Source organism: Hippocampus zosterae, chromosome 16, assembly GCF_025434085.1.
Source record: "Hippocampus zosterae strain Florida chromosome 16, ASM2543408v3, whole genome shotgun sequence".
NCBI lineage: Eukaryota > Metazoa > Chordata > Actinopteri > Syngnathiformes > Syngnathidae > Hippocampus > Hippocampus zosterae.
Window position 1 is genome coordinate 14,083,059 of NC_067466.1, and position 15,272 is coordinate 14,098,330.

Here is a 15,272-nt window from a genome sequence, read left to right on the forward strand (position 1 = left end):
TTTTTTTCCCCCAGATGACATGATCACACCAATCCAATAGAAACTACTCCATGTTTTTTTCCCGTTATATTCGCCCTGATGCCCCAAATGGGACAATAGTTTGACTTTTAATTGTGAAACTATTCGCCTGCTGCTCCGAATTCTATGGCTAAGTGTACAACAAAGGAGCATCAAGTGTCGCCTTCCCCGGTGGTCTTTGCACATTAAAATAACAGCCACAAATGAGGGGTCGTCGCGGGTTTATGGCCTGTTTTCGTCTGCTACCGACCCGCGTGCTTTCCACAACAAACCCTTCCGCATTTTCCTGCCGCTCTCGGGCTGTGACGTGTCGTGCTGACGGCGGCCTCGGAGCTCGGAGGTGCGGGTGGCTACTAGCATGTCAAGATCAGGCTCCAGCAGCCCTGCCTTGATTTGAGTGGAGCTCCAGATAAACCCCCTACCCCTCCTCTTCTACTCCACTCCGGCCCGCCCAAATAACACCAAATTCCCGATTGAATCGAGCCCGAGTCTGGGCTAGTAGGGGAGGGGGGACCAAGCGGCCCTGGGAAGCCGAGGAGCGGACGGAGGCCATCCCTGCTGCATCTGGTACGGGGCTCCTTGTTGCTCGTAACGCGGCCGCCTGCACTGCGAAGTGTGCATTTGCTCGTGTGTGTTATCTATTTTCTATCAGAATTATTATCATTATTGCATGCATGAGACATTTTCATTTATTCATTAATTCCCACCGAGAGGCCGCAAAAAGAAGCGGTGTGGCCTTTTCTTCTTAGGCCCAGGCCTGAAGAAAGGCCACAATTTGTAACGAGAATTTGGGCCTGTGTTGTTAGCTAGCGTGCTAACTAACTAGCTAGTTAGCTCGAAAAAAGAAGCGGATTTATTTCCAATGTGACGTCTTCCGCCACGCGTGTATTGTTTCAACACTTCGTAAGCGCGACATAGCCTCAATGGCGGAGTTGTTTATGTGCTCTACTTTGACTCGTTCATTCTAATACGCGAGTTTAATTAGCGTTCGTTTGTACGTGAAGCTAACAAAATGGCGGATGCTGGTGTGATTAAAAATGCTCTTTGGCAAAGGTGTGCATTTGTGTGTGTGTTTCCCTTTCCCAAAAGCTGCTCACGACATGTCGAACATCTCTCTGTTCTATAGCTACTCTTTTATTCCATAGCTGCTTTGTATTAATCTGTTTTAGAGTCGGTTTCACGTGTGTAAGTCACTTGTTCTCCGGTGGCCAGTCCAACATTATGCTTTTATTTTTTTGCCTTCGGTTATTTCGTTGTGCTGGTGTACATTTTTGAGGTACTTAACACCATAGCCTACTCTTTTGTCGGGATTTAGGGAGGGAGGGGGGTGATGGTACCCCAGCATCCCTCATCACTACTCCTCTGCATCCCTCTCCGCAAGCGTAGAGGAGAGTGAGAGCAAAAAGATGTACAGTACCACAGGAAGGTGGTGCTGGTTGCCTTGTAAAGGGTTTAGATGGATTGGTGCTGAATGTGTAAACATTTGAATGTATAAACACATGCAAAACCAGTTTGAATACACATTTAAAGTGGTCCTTCAAATTTTCACGTAGCTTTTTTTCACTCGGCTTGCGCAATACTCAGAAAAAGATACACGGCATGATTGCTTCAAGCTGTTTGTCACCCCAGTCAAAGTATACTGTTTAACTAACTCCTAAAATAAAATTGAATTAAACATTGTATATGTAATCACCAAATTGTTTAACCAAACCTTACAAAGGTCCGCTAAGTTAATGCAAAATTTTCACATCAAAATCCCATAGATGGGCTAATGGAAGTCGGCATGAACGTTTCAGTATTGGTAAGCTTTCACATAGTTGCTTCTTAACACATGAAGGGAAGAAACACATGCAAACTATGATCCTCACAGCCAGGCATATAGTCAATGTGTTTGTGTTTGTGGGAACGACAACGATAATTCAACCTCACTTGGGTGCTTTCTCTGCCTCCGCTATTTGCTCTTAATTACGCAGCATCTCTTCCAGTCGGAATCAGTGCTGCCCGGCATGTTGCAGCACTATTCCTGAAGGCGCGCTGAATTCACACTTCCCTGTATTACGTTCAAATTTGAATTGTCATGCTGATGCTAACATTGAACTGTGGTATAGTTGGGGTTTTCTGTACATAACACCATATCATAGAAAATCCCAAAGACATTGTAACATATGGAAAGAAATGGTTCAATAACAAATTTCGGGGAACGGATTATCCCTTGATACTTTTACCCATAGCGTGGAAGACTAAATTTCTTTTATCATTTGTTTTCAGCGCTCCAGTAACAAATGCAGTGCGAGGACAATGGATGAGGAGGTCACCAGGCTTTCAATACCTTCTGAAGAGCCTAAAATTATATTACACGGATCGGGTAATGAGCCATGCTTGTATGACTGCTTGTTTATGCCAGACAGATGTTGATGTCATAGTAGAGAGTATTGGGGTATTTGAAGAAGCAGGATTCTTAGTTTAGCCAGATATAGTTTTGACCCTAAGAGTTTCTGGTGATGCATGCATGACAGTCAGCCATCCAGTCCACTGGATCTTTATTTTGAATAAACGAATGCTCTGCATGCTTATCTGGCTAACTGGGTAATCCTGCTTCTTCCAGATGAGGGTGGTGCCGGCGGGCAGGAGTTTGTTGTGGAGCTTCAAGAGACTTTGTTGGTGTCAGAGGGCGAGGGTGAAGGCATGGCGGTGCACAGGTTTGCCCCAGACGAGCTAGTCATCCAGGATGCAGTTGAGGATGTGGTATCTGAGTATGTGCACTGCGATGAAGATGAAGATGTCGCTGTAGAAACCTGCGTGATGGCCTTGGATGGTGAGGAGGAAGGCGTTGCCATGGGTGACATCCCCGAAGACGGCCTGGACCCTGAGCAGCAGGATGATGACCAAGATAACTGCGGCGATTATCTGATGATATCATGTAAGTCAACTATTTGTTGTCATAATCTTGCTTGGTGTCATGATGTAATGATTTTCAGATCAGAACTGCCAGCATCCAGGGTCCGTACTCATGTATGTAAGTCGATTTTACGCCTTTCCAGGTCTGGAAAATGGAAACTGTTGTATGGAAAATAAGAAAAGAATACAGCTGATAAATTTGATCTTGTTTTTCCCAAGTCACTTTGTTTATAACAGAATCTTTTGCGAGGCTCCGTGCCTAGAAAATCTTTCGTGCTGCTTCCAAATATTCCATTTTCATTTTAAAAACTATCATCACTCCAGCTATTACGTTAGAAGGTCTAATAAAGTGCCCCCATGATTTTTTGAAAATTTGTTTTATCCACGCATCTCTTTGTCTCTCTCACCAGTGGATGAAGCTGGCAAAATGGTGTCTGAGGATGGGACAGAGGTAACAGTGGAGGGAGCAGTGGAGGACCAGGAAGTGGAGAAGGATGAGGATGGACAGGAAGTGATAAAGGTGTACATTTTCAAAGCGGACTCTGGGGAGGATGACATGGGTAAGAGCAAGTATGAAAAGCAGACAATTCAAACAAAAAAAGTATACCCATGGACGGTCTTTCCGAAATGCATCGCAAACAAAGAAGAGGCTGCGTGTCTAGTTTTATTTTTTTTTATTTTGTCTTCCAGGAGAATCCGTTGACATCAGCGATGGGGACATGGAGAATGTAGCCCTGACAGATTCGGGCCAAACGATTCGAGAAAAGATGGTTTACATGTCTGTCGGCGATTCTCATCACCAAGAAAACCATGGTGAGTGATTTAGTGCAACCAAACTTAGCAGGACTGGGAAAACCTCACTTCCCTTAGCGTTCTCGCTATTTTACTTTATTTTATTTCTTCTTCTGTCTGTGCCAGTGGCATGTAATGAAAGGAAGAACAATGCACTGATCTTCCACTAAATGGCAGAAGAGGTGTGACCTCTTGCCATATAACCGAGTAATAGCTTTGTGTTTCGCCCAAACAGGTTACAGAGCCTCATGACAAAGCCTTTAATACTTTAATTTGATCAAGTATGGGTGATTTCAACAATCAGTTATGAATATCATTCTATCTGCTATGCCCATAATCATTTTTTTGTAGTTTTGGGACTGATGCAGTTTGTTTGAGGTGAAAGGAGTTTGTTACATTTTGAAGGGTGACCGCTTAGGCTTTCTGAGGTTTTATAAATCTTCGAGCCATACCGGAAGTGAATGAATCAACCGCACGTGAGATGCCAGTTGTACTGATTTCTTGTTATCGAAGTCATGATTTTGTCCTCACAGAGGTGGAGGATAGCGAGAGCTGTGAAAACAGGAACGGAGCTGCAAGCGCGCTCCTGCACATCGACGAATCGGACGGCGTTGACGAAATGGGCCGACAGCGCAACAAGACCAAGCGGCGATTCGAACCACGACAAGTCCAAACAGGTACAGTTGACCCCGGCAGATGGTCGCTCTGGGGACACATTGAAATTCAAATTGTACAAACTTCAGTGTTGTTGTATTTTTCTTTCACTTAATCGCTCGCATTACATATGTTTAGAGGCCCAATCCAATGTGTTCATCTTTCCCATATCTGGGTCGGGATAATGCGGCACAAAGTAGATTAACCCAGACTCATACGCAAGAAAGAGCTAGTTAAATGCTTCTCTCGGCTTATTCAAAAATGTACTTGATGTTGCTCTTATTTCTCCTTGCCAGCCATCATCATCGGTCCCTACGGTCAACCTCTGACAGTGTATCCCTGCATGCTTTGTGGCAAAAAGTTCAAATCACGCGGATTCCTGAAGCGGCACACAAAGAATCATCACCAGGAGGTTTTGACCCGAAAAAAGTACCAATGCACAGACTGTGATTTCACCACCAACAAGAAAGCCAGCCTCCACAACCACATGGAGGTGCACGCCCTCAGCAGCAAGGCCCCCCTCGAGTGCGAAATGTGCGGCAAGGAGTTCCACCAGCAGGCGGCGCTGTTCTCCCACAGACTGCAGCACCACCAACGGGAGGCCAAGAGTCAGCAGACGCCTCCTCCGCCACCCGCCAAGATGCACAAGTGCAAGTTCTGTGAGTATGAAACTGCTGAGCAAGGACTGCTCAACCGACACTTGTTGGCCGTTCACAGTAAAAGCTTCCCGCACATCTGTGTGGAATGCGGGAAAGGTTTCCGTCACCCCTCCGAGTTGAAGAAACACATGCGTACGCATACAGGCGAGAAACCTTACTCGTGCATGTACTGCGAGTACAAGTCAGCTGACTCGTCCAACCTCAAGACTCATATCAAGACAAAGCATAGCAAGGAGATGCCATACAAGTGCGAGCGCTGTTTCCAGACATTTGCGGAGGAGGAGGAGTTAAACCAGCACGAACTGACGCACGAGGAAAATAAGACCCACCATTGTGACCACTGTGACCACAAAAGTTCCAATTCCAGCGACCTGAAACGCCACATCATATCCGTGCACACCAAGGACTACCCGCACAAATGTGCCGTTTGCGGCAAAGGCTTCCATCGACCGTCCGAGCTCAAGAAGCACTCGGTTGCACATCGCACCAAGAAACTCCACCAGTGCCGACACTGCAACTTCAAAAACGCCGACCCCTTTGTCCTCAGTCGCCATATCTTGTCTGTCCATACCAAGGAACAGCAGCAGGCCTCCCCCGAAAAGAGCGAGGCCAAGAGGACAGAGACGCACTCTCCCGCCGCATCCCCCAAAAAGTCAGCCCCGAGCGCCTCCTCCGGCTCCGGCCTGCCGACTAGAGTGAGTGCAGCCAGTTTAGCGAGCAGCGTGACGGTCGTTATCGGCAAAGGACAAAAGGAGCGCAGAATCTACCAGTGCCAGTACTGCGACTACAGCACGGGCGATGCGTCGGGATTCAAGCGGCACGTGATTTCGATCCACACAAAGGACTACCCGCACCGCTGCGAGATTTGTTCGAAAGGCTTCCGGCGACCATCTGAGAAGAACCAGCATATCCTGCGCCACCACAAAGACGTGGTGAAAGCAGAGTGATGGGACGGACCACCAAACCCTCAGCACTGCAACACTCGCGTGAAACTATGTGGGGCGTCTGCTGCACTTAGCCTGCCCTTTTTTTTTTACAGTGAACCCCCCTTGAGCATAAATGCATTCCAAGAGATGAAAATCTGTGATTTTTCTTTTTTTTTTCCAGGGTTCTCCTATTATTTTCTGAACGAACAAGCAATCAATTGTTAATCTGTATTACAATCAACACAATAAGATTTATTATACATAAATAGTTTGCCTTTATAGATTAGGTTTACGGTAAAATAATGTCAAACGAGTCATCGATTATGAAAGATAGTTTGACTTGCAGTCTTTTAAGCATTCACTTCAACAACGTCACGGATTCATACCAAACACGTGTAAACGCGTCCGCAGCACTTCTAACTTTATCTAGACACATTCTAGGGAAATTAAGTATGTGTATAAATAAAATCAAATGACCAAAATGAAGTTTGAAAGTAAACAGGAAGCTCTAGCTTCCAATTGATGGGGAAAAAATGAATTGGTTTACCTCTGTCCCGTTTAAATCCGCTTAAATTCCAAGCGCCAACTCTCAGGTCCAAATACTCATCCGCGCTCCACGCCGACGCTACAGCATCCATCGAGCCGTACTAACTCAGACTGTCCAAGATCGCCGACATCTCCGCTGAACAAAACGTGGCTGTGAAAATGCTTACCATTACAGCCGCAAAAGACACAAGCACCCCGGGGGCTGTCGAGAGGTGACAGTCAAATAGCGCCGACATTCCTCCCCATCAGAAGAAGTGCTGGTACACGCGCGCCGAGAAGGCACAACCATCAGGCACAGCTTATTTCCCTTCGACGAATGTCGTGGCCAAAATGCTCTTGCAGACGGCTGCCAACTACGGCGCCATCAAAATGATAAAACGCTAAAATCGTCATTCAAATCCTGTTTTCCACTATCTTGATGTTAGCGTGAAACGCCATACACGGCTGACATTTAACGTAGATGTTAACAGTAATTGCATACCCTCAAACAAATGGTGCACTTCCACCTCGCCACCAAAAAAACCCCCACAAACGATTGCTGAAAAATTCCCGATGTAGCAGAGGCATGAATTCTCATCGCAATAAAGCGGGGGTTCACTGTACTTGTCTTTTACAGCCTCACCTTCATGTATACACATGTACATAACACCAACGCCGTTGGGGAGCGGCACAACCTTCTATATGTAGACTTGCACTTTTTACTGCATGTTCCATGCTGAGGAGTGGGGAAGCTTGCATGGCAGATAGTGCAAATGTCCGTTTTTTTTTTTTTTGATGCGCTTCTTTTTTCATTTTGCAGACTGCAATCAGAAAGGTCCTCATTTCATGTCTCCAAAGCCAAGTGTAAAGTCTGTCTCCGAGAGTCCTGTTGTACTGAAACAGAGCTGTGTGGATTAGGAACATGTTTGCTGTAGCGCTTGACACCTGGGCAAAGGTAAAGGCATTTATCGAATGGTGTGTGCCAATTATGTGTGATTGACTTCCAAGTATTTGGTGTGCTTCCTGATGCTGGAACATCCACTTCGGGATCACAGTGGCCCTGTGTGTTGTGACAAATAGCTAAGGCTATATGTGAAAAGCGCACAGGTGAGCAACAAACAAATCATTCTGAGATTGGGAAACTTGGGACATTCGTAGTTGAGTGAAAATTCTCCCAATTGCCACCAGTTCGTGACCCCGCCTGAGTCATTGTGCATCGAAAAGTGCCGCGAATCAGGAAGCAACATTCACCAGACAGTTTTTTTATTTTTTGCACACACTAGAGAGAATAGTCCCTGTAAATTAAAAATGCCAAAATAGTCTTGAATCATGAATTATTTCTGAAGAAGCCTTTTTAAAAAAAATGTTGTCAAGTTGTCTATGAGCAAACCGGAGCATTCGTTTGCAGAAATAGCCTATTCTCTGCAGGCTAAGAAAACATCTTCACGGTGGCCCACTTCATATCCATCGAGGATGCTATGTATTGCCGCCAACTATAAATGGACTCTCTGTTTTCAACACGCGTTGCTCTTACCAGAAGGGAAAAAAATGTAAATGTTTTTAGAAGCAACTTCGGAAGACAGGTGCTTGTGGTGTAGTTTTTACATTTTTCCTCTTTCCCCCCCCACTCCACCCTGTGATTTGTCTTTATATTTATTTCATTTACAAGTTGTTGTATAGTTCTGAGTAACTAGACTTCTATGGGACGTAAATTATTGTTTTGTATACAAATCTGTATAAAGCGTGTAGATGTCAACACTTGATGAAAGTGGGCTGTGTCATTCTGGATGTGTCGTGTTTGTTAAAAAAAATCAAAAGATAATAAAAAAAAGGATTTAGCTCTTTGACCTTTATTAGCATACATTTGTAAACTTTGTGTTTGTCTTGACAGCATTGTTGAGGCTGGCAGGAAGCTAGGCAGCTGTGCACTCACCTAAATGAGGCAAAATAGTGATATTCAATCTGTAATCATCATTTTACACATATATCTTTAACGTTGGTCATAACAGTACCGTTTGGGGGGAAGAATGCAATGTTTTCAGCTCGGAGTCCGGTTTCCAGGGAGAACTGCCTGAACCTCTCCATCAGATCTGGGCTGAGATCCACTCCACGGCCTGTGGAACAACATCAGGTTCGTTGACCACTCCGAAGGTTGAACTGTTACAAACTCTAAAATCAAGGGCGTTACCGTAGAGCTTGTTGACCACAGTGGGATGATCTCCGTCTTTCTTAACAGTATGAATCAGGGCGTACTGGTCGTACTCGACATCCACCACGCGCATGTCATTCTCATTGCCCCAACCTGATGTACAGAGGTGGACGGATCTCAGGAAGGTCAGAACCACTTAGATTGTAAAGATTGATACATGCCGACTAGTTATTTTAGTACAACACGAGACCACTTTATGAGATACACCTGCACATGCCACAGTATAATGGGATCCAATACCGTTCCTCCCTCATAAACGGAGATTGACATTTCAACCTATCGTTCAATTAATGTTGAAAATGTCAATTCAGATCCCGTCTTCATTGTAACTATGTAACTCTTGTCGCTGGATTATTTTGTTTGTGTACACTCACTTGTGTATGTGAATCTTCCAGGCATGTCGGTCTTCTTTGCCAGGTTGTTCATTCTCCAACATGTTCCATCGGATCTGTACAGAAACGTGGTGAGCAATGTAAACCATTCCGCACCGCCAAAGTCCCCCCCACCCCCCACCCCATCTTTCTTTCTCACTTTAGACTGGCATACGAAATATCCAGGTCGCCGTCTGCAGTTGGGTGGAGCATGGCAGTGCCCATTTTCATGCTGGCGCGGTGTTGGATGAACCATTGGCCGTTAGAGGCAAAACCGATCAGGTACCACTTCCCTGCCATCTGTGGACAGAAGCAAGATATCCCAAAAACTGTTGTTTACATGCAAAAATGAGACACAAATCACCTTTTGCCCAGTCGAGATGTCTTACCCCCTGCACGTTGAAGTCAGCTGGGGGTATGACTTGTGCGGATGTGCTGATGGAGGCCAGCGCGGCCGCCAAAACTGTCACCAGAAAGACCATAGTAGCCGGAAAGCAAGGGAGGACGAAGAGCAGAACGTCTACTAGTAATGCTCTGCCTGCCTGACATCTCTTTATATAGTGGAGGGCTCACTTTCTCTCCCCTGCAAGCACACTCCGACACAAAATGATGGCTGGGATGTGTCCAAACATGTTGGCGCAACCACAGGTTATACCCTACTGCGCTTAGAATTCAGCATAATGTACTTAAGAGTAACATGAGTGTTCGTCCAATGTGTCACATTGCATATTTCATAATAATAAGAGTTAGTTGGACTAAATACGCAGAACAAAACGGCGGCTCCTCTCTGGTGTATTCCACAGCAGAGAGCGCAGAATTAAATTCAACTGTCAGCAGTTACAACACAAACAACTCGACACATGAGAAACCGCATTCTCATGTGCTACTCTGGCAATGCTTTTGCCACCGCATTCGGCCTAATATTGCAACGATTTTTGAAGTTGACTTTAAAACAATGCATCATGATGCAAATCTCACCGTAAACAAGCGCATTTCTTTTGAGTTTAAAGTTCAAAAAACGTTTTGCCAGAGCGCTCCAAAATCATTTACAGAAGTCTAGATTGACTGTAAGCTGCAGGTAGGCTTTAGAATGGCAAAAGTGAGTGTCGACTGAGTGATTTTAACTATATCCTATAAGCGCTGCACTATGGTAAAGCAAACATAAGGCCAAGGCGCTTTCCTCATCCTAGGAGGATCTTTGCACAGAATCCACGCATACCGTGCCAGTTAAAACAGGTAAACCATTAACCCTGAGGGCAAAAGTAATGAATGTAAAGTCACGTTTTGCAGTATATTTTCACACTCACACTTGATTGTCATTTAGTTTCAGTGTGAGCAAGTTCAGGAAGCTAACTTGGAATTTCTTACTCTGGTTTATTACCTGGGAATGATTTAAAGGCCCAATTTAATGGAAATTTACACACTCATAGAACCACGTGCAGCTCAAGGTGCAAATTGTGTGCTTTGGGCGAGACAGAAAGTCTCAATACAAACACTTGTGGGTCCTAAACTTTTTTTGAAACAAAAGTAACGCATCATTCACAGCGTCCAATCAGATTGTGCGATTAAGTCAAAGCAAAAACTACCATCAGTTGAACACTGCCCTCTATAGGCTGATTATCGATACTTCATTTACAATAAGACGAATTATTTTCAGTCTCCGGTTTGTAATATACAGTATTATAAAATATAATATTCCAAAACATTTTGTGTATAATCTCCTATCACTCCCCTTGTAAAGCACGACTGAGGTGATAAATCTGAAACTCACACTCCCTGGCCAAAACATAAAGGATGTCTGAGATCCAATACTGTCAATAGTGTTATATTTATTATTGTGTTTGTGGGATTGAACTGCACATCATCCAGAGAGGTTTTTCTGGTCTGTATGCCCCCCCTCCTTCCCTCCCAACGCCCCTCTCTTGTACATCAGCCAAACTATGACCATTTAACTCAAGAAGCCTACATTCATTCACTTGGTGATAAAAAAGGGGGATGCATTGATGGCAAAAAGCATGCATTGGCTTGGGCATTACATGAAGACAACCTATTGATTTAAACAGCTTGCTCCACCCACCGTATGCATTATGAAAAGGTGAAAGAGCACATTAAATATGGTACTCACAATGGTCAGACCTTCATTAACATATTAATAATTTAAAGTACATATTTACGCCATCACTGCAAAAACAGTCGCCGGAGAGCTTTTAATTTTGCACACGTTAAATACATGGGCAGTCACGGTTCAATCAGGAAGGCATGTAAGATGCATATTTTGTTTGAGACGTCCAGTATCCATCAACAACAAAAAAGAAAGTGCCGTTTCCCGTTTTAGAAATACATGAGCTCCACTCTGCGAAGGTTGAGCTGCATCCAAGGATGTGAAACTAGACCAAGTCGGGGGCGCCGGATCGAGGACATGTCGAGGCATCAGCCATAGTGAGGAAGTCAACCCAGTTCTGGTAGAAGCCTCGCGAATACGTTCCCGTGGCGACGGCGAGCCCCCACAGGCGAATTTGGCCCGTTTTATTCCTCAGGGCCAGGTGGGCCTCCCGCTCAGTCACGTTGAAGCTGATATTCACCACCTGTGCCACCAGTAGGTACAGCAGCCCCCCAGTGACGATGACGCTGTACCAGGCACAGGTGAAGCAGAGCGCTGAGCTACAACATACCGACAGAGAGGGACATAAAATTGTGCTGCGGTTAAAAATAGTGGCAACCATATGCATTACATCATCAGAGAAACTCTCATTCCTTCTCGGGCACATGCGGAGACGTTTTCGGAAGCAACGCTCATGGCAAAAAAGGGATCGCGTCGCAATGTATTTTTAGCTGATCTTTTTAGTCAATAAAACAAACTGAAATGACATGGTTGCAAAAGTGCACACACCCTCTTCTACATGGTGATGTGGCCATCTTATGAATGAAGCATAATTACGTCCAAACTCGTATTTAGTGGCGGTCGGTTGACTTTTTCACTTCGAGTTTGGTTTTGGCGTTCATACCTGGACTGAGCGTAGACGCCCGGGCAGTAGAAGAGCGCGCTGACTAGATACTGTTGAGGACACAGGCTGCGCAGCACCAAAGTGATCCCGTACAAAGATGTTAGCAGAAATACGCACAGGGTCAACAGGAAGCTGCGGTGGTTACCTTGCCCTACACAACTGTTTATCCTACAACATAGTGCACACACATTGACGTTTCGCATTAAAACCTTGTGTGGTAGGCGCCAACATTTAAGGGCTCAGATAAAGTTTAAATGTTTTAAAAGCTTGAAAAGCAAAACTTTGATTCATTATATTATGCTACATTTAATACATCTACAATTTTCAAGAAGCAAAATGTGTTGTCGGTAAAATATACTGTCAAATAGACTTGCATCAATAAAAAGTGGTTAAAAATGATAACTTCTTTCATGAGAAATCGATCGCTTACTGGACTGAGCATGTCACTTGCTAAGTAGAGAAATAAAGTAAAGTTGTGCTCGCCGTGCTATTGCAGGAGAATATGGTCAGTTTATTGTGCAACACAATCTTTTGCATGCGCTTGAATTCGACTGGAGAAGAATTGTCGGAATCTTGGTTCATATCAGTTTTCTATTGGAAATTGAAAGTCACACACCAGACGCAATGGTGGTCCAGGCGTTGAACACAAACTCCACACGTTCCACAATGTCCCGCCCGCGGAGGTCGTGCAATTTTGCACACAGGACACTTGCTCCATTTATCACTTGGTCTCGGTCCTGAGACAGAGGACGATGTCTCTGTCTGGACGGACTCAATGAGTGAACCCTTGCCGTCCACCTCGCGTGCTGCAGTCCTAACAAATCCCGGGCTCCTCTTGGTCCGAACCAGAGACGCAATAGTGAAAATCATCCCCGCGGTCACGGTACAGAGCTGCAAACGACTCACGTCCCCGCGAGGTACAATCTCAGTGATGAAGAGATAGTACATGTAGGCCAGAGAGTAGAGCGCCAGTGTGAGGAAGAAAAGCGTACGTCTCTTTCTCTTGTGAGTGGCGTAGTAGAGCCAGAGCACCAACCCGGGCAGAGCTGTCAAGATCATGATACCCAGCAGGTAGTGCAACGCCGCGACACGCATCAGCAGAGGCAGTAAAACCAGCGCAGGGACCAGGGAGATCTCCAAGTTGTCAATCAAGGCCCCCAGTACAAATGAATGACATCCACTCTTTGGTGCCTTGTCCCTCAGCCATCTACGACAGATAGGGAGAGACCAAGCAACGGATGTGGAGTCATATGTTAGCGAGATGAGTCTTTGCATGGACAGAAACATGAATGGAAAGAGAAATGGGACAGAGAATGGATGGATGGACGATACGGATGACAGACAGATGGGCATGCAAAGAGGCAAGTGCACCAGTGGGTGGAATCAGAGACGGATGTCGGCTGGATAAAAGGACTGATCGGTGTTGAATGGATGGATGGATAGATAGATGAATGGACACATGTTGGATGGATAAGTAGATGATCGAAGGAGATGACGAATGAATGTCGGTGATAAGATAGATCTTAAGATTGCATTCACAAAATGTCGTATCTATCTATAAATGTCATCAGATTGTTGGATATAATGTTTAGGTAGACCGCCGTACCTGTTGAAGGCCTCATCCAGATCCTCACAGTCACAGCAACAGCCGTACTGGTATACGTCGCATTCACAGCAACACATCGGATCATCCGGTTCTGGCGGTTTTAACTTTTCCCATTTCATCGCGGCTTACGTTGACCTGCACAAACACAACCCCCAAATCTTTCACTTGAGGATATTTATTTGTAGTCACATTCTTGAGAGTGTACTTAGCCTTCCCGTATTACAAAGTACATTATATTGAAGCCTAATTTATTGGAGTCCCACAGGGTATCTAAAAAAAAATTAATAACTTCTATTCTCAGCCTTTGGGGCTTTCAATGTAATTTGTTGAAACAAGGCCACTGTGTCCATAGAGACAAACTCTCTGGGCCTATCAAGTCCTCAATACGCAACTGTATTGCAACTTGAGCTATTGTCCAACGACTAATTTATTCTTGTATATTTCATATCATTCACCGTGAATGTAAAATATGATCACCTTGAAATGTGTAAATCGAAATGAGCATTCGTATCTTAGTATCGGCAGACGTTTTGATACCAATCTTCTATTAATTAGCCAGTGCTGGTATTGTGGCCGCGCGGTGCATTCATGATCTAATCAAGTTTGCGCTCAACACAGATACGATTTTTTAAAAATTGTAATCATTATTACCTATGCAGGTTTACAGATCATTCCTCTATTTCTGTTTGTCCACCTGCAAAGCCAGGATAAACATAATTTTTTAACTTACCTTTTATCTCCACACAGAAAATCAGAGCAGAAAGACGAGCAGAAAGGTCTCTCGACTAAAGCTTCAGCTCTTGAATGAGTAAATGAAGTGCCGCTGGTTTGTGGTTTAAAAAAAGAAAAGACAAAAAAAAAGTCACGTCTCTGCTATGGTGCCTCTGTGTCAAAGCAATGAGATGGTTGCCATTTCTAGCATTCCTCGGGGGTACAATCATCACAAATGTCCTTGCTTCTTCACATAGGCAACGAAAAATAATATTTGAGCATATTTAACAAAGTTTTGCCGTAGTCACCCTTTCGGGTCTGAATTAAAAACTTTGATTGTCTGCGGGAGCCCTGTTGTCGAGATGGTCAGCAGCCTTGGTAGATCCGCACTGTAGGACAAAGCCGCATAAGATTAGCGACATGACAAGCCGGGTAGTAGATGGACGTAGAGTGAAGCGGAGTGGAGCGATGTGATGTGATGTGATGATCCACAGGGCAGCTCCACCCTCTGGGATCACATTTCCTCCCGAACACAAGCAACCTGACCTTGCCGCTCACTCACAGAAAACTCTGGAAGACTTTGTGCCGACTCCACTTGTTGTTCTGATATTTACGTCTTTGCGTTCCACTTTCTGTAATGTCGTAATCGACAATATTGTCAGGGCCATAAACTAATTCTTTTACAGCATCTATTAGAAAACATGCATACAACAAACAAAATATATCGTTTTTTAAAGTGGCAGGTTTATAGTGTGAACTTCCCTTACAGAAAACTTTTTTGGTATTTTGTAGCATTTTTTTCTGTGTGATTTATTAATTGGATGGAAATGACATTAAAAGAAAGTTAGACAAAGCCTCTGAGAACAGCTAAACTATATTCTGACTTAATCAGAGACTA

The 15,272-nt window shown here is 44.5% G+C and overlaps 2 protein-coding genes across 5 annotated transcripts; one reads left to right on the plus strand and one right to left on the minus strand.

Moving 5' to 3' along the window:
* Positions 1-298: 298 nt before the first annotated feature.
* Positions 299-8,240, plus strand: LOC127588160 (zinc finger X-chromosomal protein). Of its 4 annotated transcripts, none has more exons than XM_052046759.1 (8): positions 299-585; positions 2,287-2,383; positions 2,624-2,717; positions 2,792-2,938; positions 3,327-3,476; positions 3,607-3,729; positions 4,242-4,385; positions 4,659-8,240. In XM_052046759.1, exons 2-8 carry the CDS (start codon positions 2,321-2,323, stop codon positions 5,966-5,968), a joined length of 2,031 nt encoding a protein of 676 aa, XP_051902719.1. In that variant the 5' UTR covers positions 299-585; positions 2,287-2,320; the 3' UTR covers positions 5,969-8,240. The 4 variants fall into 4 exon arrangements, with proteins under 4 accessions (XP_051902719.1, XP_051902720.1, XP_051902718.1 ...); XM_052046760.1 differs by having other exon boundaries at positions 2,810-2,938; XM_052046758.1 differs by having other exon boundaries at positions 2,624-2,938.
* Positions 8,241-8,306: 66 nt separating this feature from the next.
* On the minus strand, positions 8,307-14,829 carry LOC127588806 (palmitoyltransferase ZDHHC23-A-like). The gene is made up of 12 exons (XM_052047673.1): positions 14,394-14,829; positions 13,664-13,798; positions 12,674-13,264; positions 12,058-12,225; positions 11,441-11,713; positions 11,227-11,233; positions 9,442-9,594; positions 9,213-9,352; positions 9,056-9,129; positions 8,661-8,774; positions 8,485-8,586; positions 8,307-8,405 (listed from the first exon to the last, which is right to left on the minus strand). Exons 2-12 carry the CDS (start codon positions 13,780-13,782, stop codon positions 8,386-8,388), a joined length of 1,761 nt encoding a protein of 586 aa, XP_051903633.1. The 5' UTR covers positions 13,783-13,798; positions 14,394-14,829; the 3' UTR covers positions 8,307-8,385.
* Positions 14,830-15,272: the final 443 nt, after the last annotated feature.